At 34.7% G+C, this 16,546-nt stretch overlaps 1 protein-coding gene across 10 annotated transcripts in view; it reads right to left on the reverse strand.

Moving 5' to 3' along the window:
• Positions 1–1,920: 1,920 nt before the first annotated feature.
• RapGAP1 (Rap GTPase activating protein 1) overlaps positions 1,921–16,546 on the reverse strand; it is a 503,114-nt gene continuing 488,488 nt past the window's right edge. For all 10 annotated transcript variants that reach the window (XM_067766586.1, XM_067766591.1, XM_067766589.1 and 7 more), the window contains 3 exons: positions 6,751–8,460; positions 6,180–6,683; positions 1,921–4,558 (listed from right to left, as the gene is read on the reverse strand). In XM_067766586.1, the coding sequence (XP_067622687.1) occupies positions 4,403–4,558; positions 6,180–6,683; positions 6,751–8,460 (2,370 nt within the window). In that variant the 3' untranslated portion in view covers positions 1,921–4,402. The remainder of the gene's footprint in view (positions 4,559–6,179; positions 6,684–6,750; positions 8,461–16,546) is intronic.

Below are 16,546 nucleotides of genomic sequence, written 5' to 3' on the forward strand. Positions count from 1 at the left end.
CAATTGTGGCTAGAAATGGGCTCAGAGATTGGTATCAAGAGTTGCTGATAATACTTCTAGCTTTGCGATCAACTTCCAAAGATGTTTTGGCTACATCTGCAGAAATGGTTTATGGTCAAAATTTACGGTTACCTGGTGAGCTTTTTGTCTCAGTTAATGAAAATTTAACTTCATCAGATGTTTTAAATAGTTTGCGTGAACACTTTAAAAGTTTTAGATCAAATTTAGTCCATCATCAAAATTCTTCTAATATTTTTATTCCAAAGGACTTAAAAGATTGTAAGTAGGTTTTTGTGCGTGTTGTAAACAAACATGCTTTACGACATCCATATGAGGGTCCTTATAAGGTTATCGAAAAAGACATAAAAATCTTCAAGGTGGACATAAATGATGAAATAAAAAATATTGCTGTTGATCGTTTAAAACCAGCATTTTTTGATGTTGCACAAATTCCTAACACTAAAACCAAAAAGAAAGTTACTTTTAATTTGATTAACAACAATCCTTCGGAAGGGGGAGTAATGTAGGGTTCTTATTATTTTTATTTAAGTTTGTGTTTAAGTTACTTTGAACTTTGTAATTTTAATGTTTTATCAATATTTTATTTTTCAATATTGATTTTTCAATTATCAAAAATTTTCATTCTTTGAAATTTGTAAAAAAATAAAATATCAAAATACGTTAAAAAAAAAAGAATTTTTAATTATAACCTCCAATAATTAATGATTGTTGACTAGCGCTTTGAGCAAGTCAGTAGCTTCATCGACCTCAGTGCTACAATGGACCCTAAACTCTACTTCAAACTCTATATTGAAACTTACTTGACTCGATCGAAGGCTGTTTTAGCCTTCATTGAACGATCGTCAAAATGGCCCTTATGTCACGAAATCACTCTTTACTCCCCTAGTGATACCGATATTAGAATATGCATCAATCGTTCGGAGCCCGCTGTATCAGATTTCTCTTGACACGAATATAAATTGGAGACTGGGAATGGGTATGCCTTGGAGTGTTTAAAGGAATAGGTATAATGATGAACTGTATGAGCTCAGCGCAAAATTTAAGTTTTTTGGGAAGACGCAATGAAAGGTTCGTCATTTTAGATAATTGAATTCTCTGACACAGAAAGATTTACGTTAATTTGAATGGTAGCAAGGCAAATTTCAATTATTACATTATTACATTGTTAAGGATATATTAGCAGTATTTTAAGGCGTTTGATTTATTTTTGCTTGACATTTCTCATTTATATGTAGTCACTTCATTTTATTTTAAAATATTTGTGCAATCAAACAATGACCTATAGGGTTTAATGTAGTCTTATTAATCGTTCCCGATATGGGTGGGCTAGTACCTCAATGGTGCTTCGTTACCGGATATATGCATATCCGGTAAAGGATCATCAACATCGATAACACTCACAAAAACCTTCCGGGGAGTGTCTTTATGTTTAATACAACAACATCAATAGAACGTGCAAAATAATGCTTTTTATTTAATTTGATTTTTAGAAGATGTATTTTAAATTTAGTGCCAGTATAATATCATATGTTTTAAATCCTATTTCAGAGATTGTTTGAAGAGTGCTATGCTTTACATTTTATTAAAAGACGCCCTTTTGACCAAAAGGTCAAACGGTAAGAAACAGCCCTCATCGCTAACATTCGCCTATAACTTCGACGAGTGATTTTACTTTTGCAACAACAACAAATACCTATAATTTTCTAGTAGTTTTAGCAAATGTACTACTCAATTGCCTAATTTTTTACTCCGACCAGTGCAAGTGTTTCTTTTCTCGAAGACACACCATCACGTACTAATTGATAAAATTAGCCGCTTCTGTTCGTTTTATTCAAAGAAAAACACTGAAAATAACACAGCCACTCCTTTATCTTCTCAGACTAATCAATTAAAATAAACTTTGTTGAAATTTTCTTCAGTAATTTTTCGTTTATTTGTATAATAATTTCATATATTTGTGTAAGGGCTGAATTGTATCCAAATTTTATAAATACAGAAGTGTAGATAATAGCTTATTATAATATGAAACGTAACTATCATGTACATATGTATGTGTATTTTGGGAGCATATACTGCCTGAAAGTGCACGGTGGCAAACATATCTTTTTTGAATTTATATTCGGGCTTTCGATTTCTCGATATAGTTCGAGATCCTTTTTCTAGCAGTAGGTATCGCTTTCTCGTGTACCGCAGCCACGCTAGACTCTTCAAGTTTGATAAGAAAAGTTTATATGATTTTTCTTAAAAATTAAGATTATGTTTTGACATAAGAATATGACAAATTTTATGTTTTCTACGTGGTTATAACGAGAACTCGGTTTCTCGAACATCAACATACTCGAACTTTCGCGATTAGAAATTGTAAGCACTAATTCATATTTTAACATACACATGTTATTTAAGCACGTTTCTTCATTTTTTTTTAAACAAGCTAATTTTTCTTGTTTTGTGTTTTAAATTTTTATAACCGTATTTATAGAAAATTGTAAAATTGCTTTAACAAAACAAAAATAAAAAACAATTTGTATAGTACATACATAATTGTATATAGAATATATATAGCATATCGATGCATACTCGAATGTGTATGTATGTATGTGTAAATATTCATATATGTATAAATTTTTAATTTTATGTGAATGTACTAATTTTTTATTTTGTTCCGAAATGTCGATTTCATTAAATATTTTTTTACTTTTTCCTACAACAATTATTTTGTGACATGAAATTTTTTTATAATTAGATTGAGAAAATTGTTGGCCTACAATGTAGACGGTGGTACATAGCTGATTTTTTAAATGGTTAAGCGGTAAGGTGTTTTCCGATAGATTATTAATAAAATGTGCTCTTTGATAAACCGTGAATTGTTAAATACTACTTATTACAATATGAAACATTTTTATTTATAAACCTACAAAAGTAGGTTTTTTTTTTGTCTGTTGCTTTTCCGACACTTCGATGGATGAGTAAAATATCTCTCGATCTAGGATACCGTCTCAAACACGCGCTATTGCAGAATGTGAATGAAAAAACACCCTATCTCACGTGAAAATGTATTGAAGTTATGGTAAGATAGGGTGCTAAACAAAAATAATTCTTAGATAAGGTGTTCTTTAACGGAATTCTGAAGTATGGTCTTCTTCAAAACAATTCTGTTATGTTATATTTTTTAAAAGTTTTTGAATATGCGGCGTTTTCCAAACAGCAGCCGAGATTGGTCGATATGCTACTAAGCAGTCGATATAATGAGATTTACATAAAATTGTGTCGAAATGAAAAATACGGTAAGTTTTAAATAAATATAAATTTTAATATTTACAACGTAAATTAATGTATATTTACTACATACATGAATATGTACTTGTTTAAATATATGATTTAAATATAAAATTATTAAAATTAACTTTACAGTGGGGCAATACTTAGCCTTAAACGAGCATAATTCATTATAATGTGAACTAAGAAACTTAAACACTTAAGTAGAATTTCCAAACCTTCTTCTGCCTTTATAATTTTATCAATTAAAAAAAAAATATTTTAAGATATACTTAATTACTTAAATATTTAGTTATGTAGTGAAACAGAAAAGAAGCATAATCGATAGTTCATTGGTATTAATAGTTGCTGGCGCGTTTCTGTATAAAATTTCGGATGTTTTTCACTGATATATTTATAAAATAAAATACAAAAACAATAATTAAAAAAAAAGACCCTACGCAAAAAATTAAAACATTTTTCAATCCATTAATTGACACCGCAAACGACCAGTGTAATTTTTCCATTCAAAAAGTGTATAATAAGTTTTTCGATTTAAGCTCAAAATTTCCCTAAAATAAGCAGTTGGTATAAACAACTTGTATGTCTGTTTTAACAAACATTCTGCTGTAATGCCACAACAACGCCCTTCTTCTACGTAACTCTTCATCCAACGTAACATATTTACATGAAATACCATGTTCTGAGATTTTTAGATATATGTATGTATATTTTTAATAATTTTCTATTATTTAAATATTTAACTGCATTTTTTGTTTTTTTTTTTTTAAATAGACTTAAATTAAATTTTTGGTGTATCTTTTTGTGTTTGTTTGTATTGAATTAATTCATTTAGTTTCTTTTTTTCACGCAATCAACTCTTTACAGCCACCTCTTCTTTCGCTATTTCGCTTTTTATAATACAGTTTTTATTTTATTTTATTTTTTCAAGAGCCAAGCTCTTTGGCTCTTCAACTAACATCACGAGTGTTTGACACGGCACAAAAGGATCCTCTTCCCTCTTCACATTTACATGCAGCATTCTAATGCGCGTATTGCTTAGCAAAATCCCGCCTCTAGTAACAATTATTAATAGATTTAACAGCATAACAATGCATATCTTTCATTACATAGGTGAGATGGATAGTGGCGCTATTGCAGAGTCGGGCATGTATTCCTTGAGCAGATCGCGCAATCGTAATATTTCTCTGCCAGCGGCAGCTAAATCGCCTTGCAGTGAAAGCTCACGTTCGCGTAAACGTTTAATGTCTCGCTGGCAGGTCTGAAATGAAGAATAGAAAAGTACGGGTATTATTAACTGTAATTGATTCAACTAATTAAATGTAAGAGTTCTAAAATAAGGGCAGAGGTCTTATTCGTGGTGCGATAGAAAATATGATGCGAAACTTTTCAAGGTCGATTTAGATCGAACACTCCCAAAAATGTAAGTAAACTGTCAAATATTCAAGAGGATGAATTTGCTGATAAGTTGATTGGAATGTAATACTAGCTAGACGGACAGCTCTGTGCGACCACCACTGTACTACCTGCTGGGGAAACCAGAGGAATAATCTAGGATGACAACGATTTTTTTGTGGGTCAACCAGAATGATTGTGAAGTCTCAACCTGCTTATGAACATGTTTGAAAAGGAAACGTAAAAACTGAATTAACAGCTCCCGATTTGATTCCACATCCAAATAAAAATTACTTTTTATTTATTTGAATCTTTTTATTTTTTATTTGACTGCTTTTGATAGAAATGAGGACACTTCAACTCGGTATACCAACAGAATTTTGTTCCTTTCGAGAGTCTCCTACTGCGGCATATGATGAGTTATGGCATCTCGTATATGAATTAAGAATTTTGTTCAATAGAGTATGTGTAAAATCGGAAGCTTTCGGATTATGTTCTTTTCCATTAAAAAGAGTTGTATGTGACCTGTTGGAGGCAGATGGAGGTATAGAACTAAGGGTTTAAAACTCAAACCCCAGGCTATGGCAGACATCCAGTCTAGCAATTTTTGAAACATGAACAACTTAAGCCTTGATTTCTTTTAAATATGTCATACTGGCTGAAAAACCAAATCACAAATAAAAATTATCTTTGATTTGGCTGAAAAGTCAATTAAAAACAAAAAGCATCTTTGATTCGGCTGAAAAATCAAATAACAAATAAAAATATTTTTTATTTGGACGCCGAATCAAATAAAAATAAAAAGTATCTTTGATTTGAAGTTGGATTTTAAATCAAAAAGGATTTAGTATCACGCAACCTTGATTTACTTGAGGAAAAGGATGGATTTACCTCTCGCAGTCTTCATTTACTGTACTTATAGCGGCGATATGGTTCAACTTTCAGTTTTAGAAAAATACCGAAGTACAGACTAAGTTCATCCAACAAGAGAGCTCCATTCCATTGAAAATAACCCCATCTGTGACTTGGAGGAGTATAAACACGGAAAAAGAAAGGAGCATGCAGAAAATATTTTTTCTGTGTTAGCATGGATAAAGACTGACGAGTTCTTCCCAAAACAATAACTCTTCGAGACAAATTGTTTCTCGAATGCGGGAAAGATCTCGCAAAAATCAGAGATATTCTGCTCTGTGATAAGCAAATTGGAGTTTTTAATATTAATAAACCTGTGATTTTGTTACAGTGACTGAAAAATTGCAGTGAATCACAGGCAACTTTGAAAAAATCGCTGTAACTGACACCCAATGTAAGCAGTGGTAACACTATAGACTAGCCATCATAGCGACGCTTCAACCCACGAGTTCGTAAGAAAAATACTAACAATGAATAGGCCAGAACGATGACGAAGGCAATATGGATACAGTTGTACTACGGCACAATCTCCGATAGAAGTACGTATGTATGTATGCTTCAATTTATCAACTTACCACATTCTGTCTAAGCAAATCCAGTTTGTCGCACTTAAGCCGCGTCACTTCCTGACGCAAATTCTCAATGATAACAACTGTTTCATTGCTCGGGGAAGAGCTTGTCACACCTTGCGAACCATCTAAACAAAGTGAACAAGCTGCCTTTGTAGAGGACATGGCTTCCGCTGATGACATTGACTCTAAACCAGTATCGCTGTCGATGTAAACTGCTCCGCCATCTATTTGACCCATCATCGGATCCAAGTCAACGCTGTTCAAGCTAGAGTCATCGCTAGTCTCCGACATTGTAGCCACACCCGCGCCAGCATTGGGTGGTGTTGTAGAGTTATTACCATTTTGTACATCCTTCACTGAAGCATCAGTAGCCATATTCGAATTGTTATTGTTTATTGTATTATTGCTACTTAATGGGCCTCGTGATGTTATGTCAGGTGATGAGGACGTGGAGTCATTCGATGATTTCGATTTCGAAGAGGACTTCGAAGCGGTACGACTGCAAGTCTAAAATATATATGAAGTGGCATTAAGCTAATATGTAATTTTAACAGAAATCATAAGTTAAACTTACATTCAAATTCGGCGTCTCTGTTAAACTGTTGTCCCTCTTCGATGTATTCGACGAAACTGACGAGTGCAACTTGGTTGAGACACTGAATTTCTCTATGTTTGGCGCTATATTACCAGTATCTACACTCTGTGACCTCACACGTGAAATAAGCGCTTTTTTAACCGTATCAATGAAACGTGATCCTGCTGTGCTGTTATCTGACTTTGGTGTTTCCGGTGTTGGACTAACTGCAGTACCATTCGTATATTCTGTGCCTAAAAAGTCACGCGTCTTTTCCTTTAACTCATCCACCAAGCTCTGTAAAAGCGATGTGCGTGTACGTAGTTCCAACTTTGCGAACTTGTCCGCTTTATAACAAGCGTTCTCTGCGTTGATCAATTTTGTTAAGATGAATTCTTTGAAGTCTTGCCCTTTACGAAAAACGGCTGGGTTGGGTAGTGTCGGTCCAAAAAATGGTACATCATCACGCGCTGTCACGCTAACTTTATAGCGGGTATTCGATGTATTCGGCTCTAGTGGTTGTACTACAATAAATGCATGTAGAAAATGACTTGCGATCATATCAGGTGAGAATGGCGTATTTGATTCTTGGAATACGACTGCGACGATATCATTACCAATATGTCGTTTGCGTTGCAGTTGCTGTGGATCACCCTCTGTAAAAGGCAGCATTGTCGAAACATGGAACATGATTTCACGTTCCTTGAAAACCTCATAAATAGCCGTATCGCCTGTATGCCCATTCTGTATATCAAGACCACCGCGGTAACCTTTGTGATCTTTCAACTTTATACGCTGGCCCAGTATGTCTAAGAATTCTTCAAATGCAGGCGACGAGTTGTTGTTGCTGAATAGCTCTTCTTCTGTGGTTTGGCCATATCTTTGGTATAATACACCGAACTTAAAATTTGAAACTAAAACATGCTCATCATAGGTGCCAATTAGCTGTGATGCTTTCGGACACAATATCGGTACAAAGTTCTCAACTGTGATTTGATCATTTAAAAATCGTACCATCTTTGCTGGTGTCGGATTTGGTGTCATACATGACATTGGTAAAAGCTCATGCATTGTACCAGTGCGTTGGCGCAATAAAATGCGAGCATGTTCTTGATTTGCTACATTCTCTGTTTTTATGGATATCAAAATTGGTCCAAGTTGTTCGTCTTGACCGACGAGATTTGAATGTTCACGCGCCGCAAAAAATCGACGATAACATTTTGCTGTATCATCTGTTTCGAATTTGGACATCCATGTGGTTTGTGGCAACATTGGATTGCCACGTGCATCAAACGAACATTCATGCTCGGTTCCATCCACCCAATAACCACCGTTTAGTGGCAAAATAATCATCGGGTATGGTGCATTTTTAGCTAGCGCATCCTCCAGCAAACGTTGTGAGGCAGGTATCGTAGACACAAGCGACGATTGCGATGTCTGTGAAGAAACCGATGATTGAGATTGATAGTGTGGGCCATTGGAGACGAGCTGAATGGGAGCACTCACCCCGTTTCCTGTGCCTGAAACGTTAACAATGCCACTTAATTGTGGAGAAGCAGGCGTTGAGCTCGCGGTGGCAGTAGATATTGAATGTCGCAGTGTGGAACGTGAGCCTGAATGTTGCAAACCATTGTGGTGGGTAAAATTTCCAGATTGCGTGATCTCGTGCGGTAATGGGACACGTTCGTCATTCGAGTTCCGATGATGAGTCTATGAGTATAAGAGAAAAGATAAAATGATCAGTTGATTGAAGTAGATATTTGGAATGTAATAAAATGTATACAGTTTTTGGTTTTATTTAAGACAACATTAATTCAACATCTCTCATTAAAGTATATGTCCGGATAGAATACCATTAACCGCTGAGTTATTCAGACCAATTCTAAATATTCTCGCGGAATTTTGTTCTCGCGGATTTTTTTATTCTCTCGGAAAAATTCCTCCAATTCTGTTCTCCTAGGGAGAACAATAATTGGGGAATAGGAATTTCGAATTTTCGAAGTCAGCTGTTTTGTCAATTGAAATTTCGTTGCACATTTCTTATTTTGTTTAAAAAATTGAAAAGTTTAATTATTGTTGCAAATTTGTTGGAAATTAAGAAATAAAATATAAACATTGCACAGTATTTATTGCATTTCATGTGGTATTCACTGAAATGAGTAATGAATTGGTGTCACAGCAACATCAACAGCGGAACATAAGAAGAAGACGTCCGCATAACACAAATCTGCCGGAGTTGCCTGCTTTCATTCAGCAAAGCAATTTTCTGGCGGCCAAGTTGAGTTGAATTCGTCCTTCATCATATGCCAAAATCTATTTAAGCCTTATTAAAAAATCCTTGCGCAATTTCTGGATGGCTGCATCAAATTTGTATACCAAGAGCTCAACCGTTGCTTATGATATACTTTTCAACTTAAAATAGAGAATATTGTGGTTGTAGTTGTTGTTGTATTAGAAGTGAGAATATTGTGGTAGAATATAAATACATCTTTTAGCACAAATTTGTACAAATAAGTTTTCTTTCTTAAAATAACCAATTTCCTTTAACTATTTTGATGCATTCCCTTTAATTTAACAAGTGAAAAAACTCCTATGAAATGGCAGACAAATCTCCCTCTCCCTCACATTCATAATACCTACTTTTCTCCCATAACCGGTTTCCGCTTTTTCGAACATTGTTCAGAATAGGAGGAAAGGGAGAAGTGAAAAAACTCACAAGAAATTTTTATTTAGAATACGAGGAATGGGAGAAGGGAGAAAACTCGCACGGAATTTTCGTTTAGAATTGGGCTGATTATACTTCAAACATAGTCCTTGACTTCGATTTTGGTTCTACACCAGAGCCGACACAGAGCGGATGTCATTTACGGTATAGCCTTTTATGAGTTCGTGCGTGCAGTAAAGTAGCAGCTATAATGTTTGGAAGAAGCAAATGCATTACTGAAAAAACGACGTACAAACCTTGCATAGCTTGATATAGCCTCGTCGCAGTAAATTTAAAAATAATTAAAACAAGTAAGAACGGGACTGTCTTCGGCTGTGCCGAAGACTTCATACCTTTCATGAATGGGGCTGAACAATAATTTTATCCCGTTCGTAATCTCCAAATAATCGGATCTATAAGATAAGAAATATATACCTATAGCTAAACGATTTTTAAGATAAATATAAAATAAAAAACAGGTAGGTACTTTGTGTGAGGATGCAAAGTTTCAGGTTTTTTGTGGTCTGCGTGTAAAAACTATGACTACGAATCACGTATTTCAACAATATATGACGTAAACGTAACTATTTCATGAAATTTGATGAATTTTGAAGCTTCTAGCCGTAAAAAAGGGGCAAAAATTAAAGTTTATATGGGGTATATAATATATACCACAGATCTCTATGATTTTTTCAGACAACAATATATGCTATATACGTAAGCATTTGGTGAAATTTGAAGTTTCGAGCTGTTAAAATGTGGCAGAAATTGCGCAAAGTTTCTTATCTGAACAATCGGTTGTATGAGATACATACTATGTATACCACCGATCTCAATGATTTTCTCAGACATCAATATATGCTATACACGTAAGCATTTGGTGAAATTTGAAGCTTCTAGCTGTTAAAATGGGGAAGAAATTGCGCAAAGTTTCTTATCTGAACAATCGGTTGTATGAGATATATGTATACTATGTATACCACCGATCTCAATGATTTTCTCAGACAACAATATATGCTATACACGTAAGCATTTGGTGAAATTTTAAGCTTCTCGCTGTTAAAATGGGGCCGAAATCGCAAAAAAGATATATATATATTATATATATATACTATATATACCATCATATATATATTATATATATCACCGATCTTTATGATTTTTTGACACAACAATATATACTATATACGTAAGTAATCGGTGAAATTTGAAGCTTATAGCTGCTAAAATGGGGTAGAAATTGCGAAAAGTTTCTTATCTGAATAATCGGTTGTATGAGATATATACTATATATACAACCGATCTCTATGAGTTTTTCAGACAACAATACATGCTATATACGTAAGCATTCGGTGAAATTTGAAGCTCCTAGCTGTTAAAATGGGGCTAAAATTGCGAAAATATATATATATACTATATATACCACCATATATACATTATATATACCACCGATCTTTATGATTTTCTCAGACAATAATATATGCTATATACGTAAGCATTCGTTGAAATTTGAAGCCTCTAGCTCTTAAAATAGGGCAGTAATTACGAAAAGTTTCTTATCTGAATAATCGGTTGTGGGGGATATATACTATATATACGACCGATCTCATCAATTTTTTCAGGCAACAATATGTGCAATATACGAAATTATATGGTGAAGTTTGAAGCTTCAGTCTGTTAAATTGAGTAAGATATGACAAAAATCCTCTTTTCCTGAAAAATCGGTTGTATGGAGGATATATGCTATAGTGGTCCGATCCGGCCGGTTCCGACAAATGTCTAATCGGACACCCAAATACACCCGCTCACCAAATTTTATCAAGATATCTCAAAAATTGAGGGACTAGTTTGCATACAAACAGACAGACGGACAGACGGACAGACAGACAGACGGACATGGCTAAATCAAATCAGCTCTTAATCCTGATTATTTCGGTATACTTAATGGTGGGTCTATCTATTTTCCTTTAAGGACTTACAATTTTGGGTTTCGTGACGCAATTAATATACCATTTCATTTTCATGAAAGTTATAAAAACAGGTAGGTACTTTGTGTGAGGATGCAAAGTTTCAGGTTTTTTTTGGTCTGCGTGTAAAAACTATGACTACGAATCACGTATTTCAACAATATATGACGTAAACGTAACTATTTGATGAAATTTGATGAATTTTGAAGCTTCTAGCCGTAAAAAAGGGGCAAAAGTGACAGTTTATATGGGGTATATAATATATATACCACCGATCTCTATGATTTTTTCAGACAACAATATATGCTATATACGTAAGCATGTGGTGAAATTTGAAGTTTCTAGCTGTTAAAATGGGGCAGAAATTGCGCAAAGTTTCTTATCTGAACAATCGGTTGTATGAGATATATACTATATATACCAACGATCTTAATGATTTTTTCAGACAACAATATATGGTATACATGTAAGCATTTGGTGAAATTTGAAGCTTCTAGCTGTTAAAATGGGGAAGAAATTGCGCAAAGTTTCTTATCTGAACAATCGGTTGTATGAGATATATACTATATATACTACCGGTCTCAATGATTTTTTCAGACAATAATATATGCTATACACGTAAGCATTTGGTGAAATTTTAAGCTTCTAGCTGTTAAAATGGGACCGAAATCGCAAAATATATATATATATATATTATATATATACTATATATACTATATATACCATCATATATATATTATATATATCACCGATCTTTATGATTTTTTGACACAACAATGTATACTATATACGTAAGCAATCGGTGAAATTTGAAGCTTATAGCTGCTAAAATGGGGTAGAAATTGCGAAAAGTTTCTTATCTGAACAATCGGTTGTATGAGATATATACTATATATGCAACCGATCTCTATGATTTTCTCAGACATCAATATATGCTATATACGTAAGCATTCGGTGAAATTTGAAGCTTCTAGCTGTTAAAATGGGGCTAAAATTGCGAAAATATATATATATACTATATATATATACTATATATACCACCATATATATACTATATATACCACCGATCTTTATGATTTTTTCAGACAATAATATATGCTATATACGTAAGCATTCGTTGAAATTTGAAGCCTCTAGCTCTTAAAATGGGGCAGTAATTACGAAAAGTTTCTTATCTGAACAATCGGTTTGGGGGATATATACTACATATACGACCGATCTCATAAATTTTTTCAGGCAACAATATGTGCAATATACGAAATTATATGGTGAAGTTTGAAGCTTCAATCTGTTAAATTGAGTAAGATATGACAAAAATCCTCTTTTACTGAAAAATCGGTTGTATGGAGGATATATGCTATAGTGGTCCGATCCGGCCGGTTCCGACAAATGTCTAATCGGACACCCAAATACACCCGCTCACCAAATTTTCTCAAGATATCTCAAAAATTGAGGGACTAGTTTGCATACAAACAGACAGACGGACAGACGGACAGCAGACAGACGGACATGGCTAAATAAACTCAGCTCTTAATCCTGATTATTTCGGTATACAATTTTGGGTTTCGTGACGAAATTAATATACCATTTCATTTTCATGAAAGGTATAAAAATATAAACCGAGATACTGTCGCGCCCTAGGCATTAGTTTTATTTCGGATGACTTTGTATTAGCAAAAAATAATATAAGGACGTTAAAATAAAAGGTGGTTAAAAGGGAAAACACCCATTAAAAGTGGTGCGTATGGGAGTCGGATGTATGAGCATATGTGCTGCCTTGAGTATGCCACTTATAATGTCAAAAGTATAAATGCTATGCGAATATGAATATTTAAAAATTGGCATAGTTTATAACAGAAATCAGCATATGAGGAATTAGCTATCAAAGAAGAACCCATGTCATAAGACTAGTGTGTTTTTGTCTCAAATCGAACGAGTCCGAAAATGATCAGACAACACTGCACCTAACAAATAATTATCATATGGCAATTTTCATTAGGCCTTTCTTCATTTGACACGTTTTCAAAAGATCGTTAGGAAAAATTCTGGAATGAGGTAAGCAGCAACACCAACACGATTAAACAAGTCGCTAATTGCTTCGAGCACACTCTGTTGCAAATGAGTTGTAGAGACACTAATTTGTGATAGGATGCCACTTTATAGTAGAAATTATTAAAGTTTTGTGTATGTTGGGTTGTTCTGATGGTAAATAAGAAAGATTTTATAACAGAATCAAATTCGACCATAGTTGTTCTTTTGAAACTTGATTGAAAAAGAAAGTTAGAGAGTTTCACCACAAAGCTATATTTAATGCGATATTCGAATGATTATGGACAATGCATCGGAGATTCACAAAATAAAGATGCAACCGACGGAGCTCGAATTGGCTTAAACGTTGTGATAAGTTCAAGCACATACGTTTTTTCAAGCATTTGACTACAAACTTTGCATAGCTAATAGCAGGATCACTCTCATACAAAGCAATTTGCTCAGTGGTTTAAAGTAGAAAACCCTGAAAATATACGAGCGCAAATTATTAAAGATTATTTGGTAAGAAAAACCTTTTTCTACTTGTGGACTTGCAGTTTCATTTAAACCAAAACAAATCCAAAAAAATAATTGTATGATGTTAAGGAGATCCATAATTTGAAAATAGTAAAATCCTGATCTATACTAAATATTTTGCAATGAGCCGAAAGGAAACTTGAAAAAAATTACAGATACATATGTACTGTATTTTTTTGCTCAGGACTATCACCTATCAAGCTATTCGCGTGGATAAGGTGAAAGAAAGATGTACGACAAAACGGTTGTACATATAAATACTCTTTACTTCGATTTTGTAAGCTGAGCAAAGAACGGCATGTGTTTTAAACGTATAAAAGTGTATGCAAATAAAGTGTGTATGCATATGCCTGCCAATCCCCCTTTTCAGGTACATTTATCAAAGCCAATTCTAGCAGCCAAGGCATATATGTTGACACAATTGCTAGTTTTTCACCAACAACGACAAACACAGTGATATGTAGTATGTGAAAATGAATGAAAATTGCATATGGGTATGTGTTTATACATATGTATATGTATGTACAAGTATAAAACACTTTTTGTCAAATTGCATTCACTTCTACGTCAAATAATCCCAACCCAGTGAAATACTACGATATTTTAATATGGGCTTGTCCATACACAACCATGTCAACTGGGTACCTCCACTGCTGCAACAACATGCTGGCTCTGTTGCCTTTTAGCATTTATTGCGGCTCGTTTAAGTTCAATCTACCCACCGTGCCCCACAGGTTGAATGCTCATAGACTAAATACGCAATATTTCATATATATATGTACAATTTGCACACATTATTGGACTCATACTGATGAATCGGCTAGGATTATGTGAACATTTGGCTCAGCACAACACCTAAAATACTTCAAGAAAGACTAGACATATCGGTTGATTTTTGCTTTTTGGAGATTTCATTTCCGTGATTTTCTAGGAATACGGGAATATTGTTACAAATGCATATATATACACTGAGAAAAATGCCTTGGCTGCTAGGTTGACGTATTTCAACCAACACCGTGTGGTTTCCAAACATGGCGTTAGCAATTTTACAGATGTGAAATTGGTAACACTTCAATCGTACGATTCTGTTAACTTCTCTGAAAGAGGAAATAATGAAGAGGGTGGTTTTTTGGCAGACTTATTTAGGTATTTCTTCTACAGATTTATCAAATCTTATTTTAGCCCATCAGAGCTGTTCAGTTTCGCAATGAATAAACCATGATTATACATCGATCCTGTAGCGTAGGTAGGTATCTAAATTTCTGAAGAATAAAGGATGGAGGAAGATTTCGCCCTGGACCACATGGCAAGCCCTTTAACGCCAAGAGCCAGGCTTATTGTTGAACAGATAGTGTGGGTCAATGACTAAGGTCTAAAAATATGAAGGCTGGAGTCTTTTTGTGTGTTTCGACTCATAAGTCATTCAGTGAAATCCTTATGTTAATTTCAGAATCTCTTGAATTATTAGCAGATTACAAAAAATGGATACTTATATAAAATTACTTATTTTTAAAAGCAACAGCTCTTTTAAGCTATTATCCGATAGACGTTCTTGACGTGGTGTAAGCAGTATTGAGGCAAAGGAACGGAGGAAGGCTGAATTGGTTAATTAAAAATGGTTATCGATCATGTATCCTACTGCCTTCTGTAAAATAATTTCAATGAACTGCAAATTAGGTTAGAGTGGCCACCGGTGCGAGCACCAGTGCACTTAGGCCCAAAAGGTTCCATTGTGATATGACGTGGATCTCTCCCCTACTCAAACACACAGGTCGACTCAGAAAATGTCAGGAATTTCTTAAGTTCCAACTTAGCCAGATCACAAAGATCGTCAAAGAAGGGAGATCCCAGAGATTCCTTCCTCTTGCGTCAAAGCGCCGGACAGTCGCACAGAAAATGCTTGACTGTTTCTATCTCCTATTCGTCTTTGGAGCTCCTGCAGTAATCATTATAAGGAGCACCCAGCTGTTGTGCATGCTTCCCGATATGTCCCCCTTCTAAGGAGAAGGAGACTTCTCGTACGTCTCGCTTTCCATTCAGGCCACACGAGCTTAGTGTTGTAGCAGGATATGAGAATGCTCCATCTCACACCCGCTTCCCTACGGAAAATTCCTTTCAAAGTGAGCTTACAGGTAGCGAGCGGCATGCCCAATCCCTTCCAGGACGAAGAAAGCGGAACTGATGTGCCCCCTCTTGCAAGTTCGTCAGCTATCTCATTGCCCGGTATTTTCGAGTGTCCAGGCACCCATAACAGACTGAGGGAAGTTTTCTCAGCGATCTCGTTAAGAGATTTGCGGCACTTCTCCACAGTCCTGGACTTACATGTGACCGATCCAAGCGCTTTTAGTGCAGCCTGGGTGTCAGAGTAAATATAAATTTTAGTATAGCCGTGAAAAAAACATGAATAAAAAAAAATAGTTAAAAAAATGATATGAAGTCATAAAATTAAGTTTGAAACGTGACTGAATAGCTTAGTCATAGAATTTAAAAATTGGCTGCAATCATATTGCGAAAAATCAAGTTAATAAATATTGGCAAAACAGTGCATACTTTAACGTCT

The sequence above is a fragment of the Eurosta solidaginis genome, chromosome 2, assembly GCF_040869045.1.
Source record: "Eurosta solidaginis isolate ZX-2024a chromosome 2, ASM4086904v1, whole genome shotgun sequence".
Taxonomy (NCBI): Eukaryota; Metazoa; Arthropoda; class Insecta; order Diptera; family Tephritidae; genus Eurosta; species Eurosta solidaginis.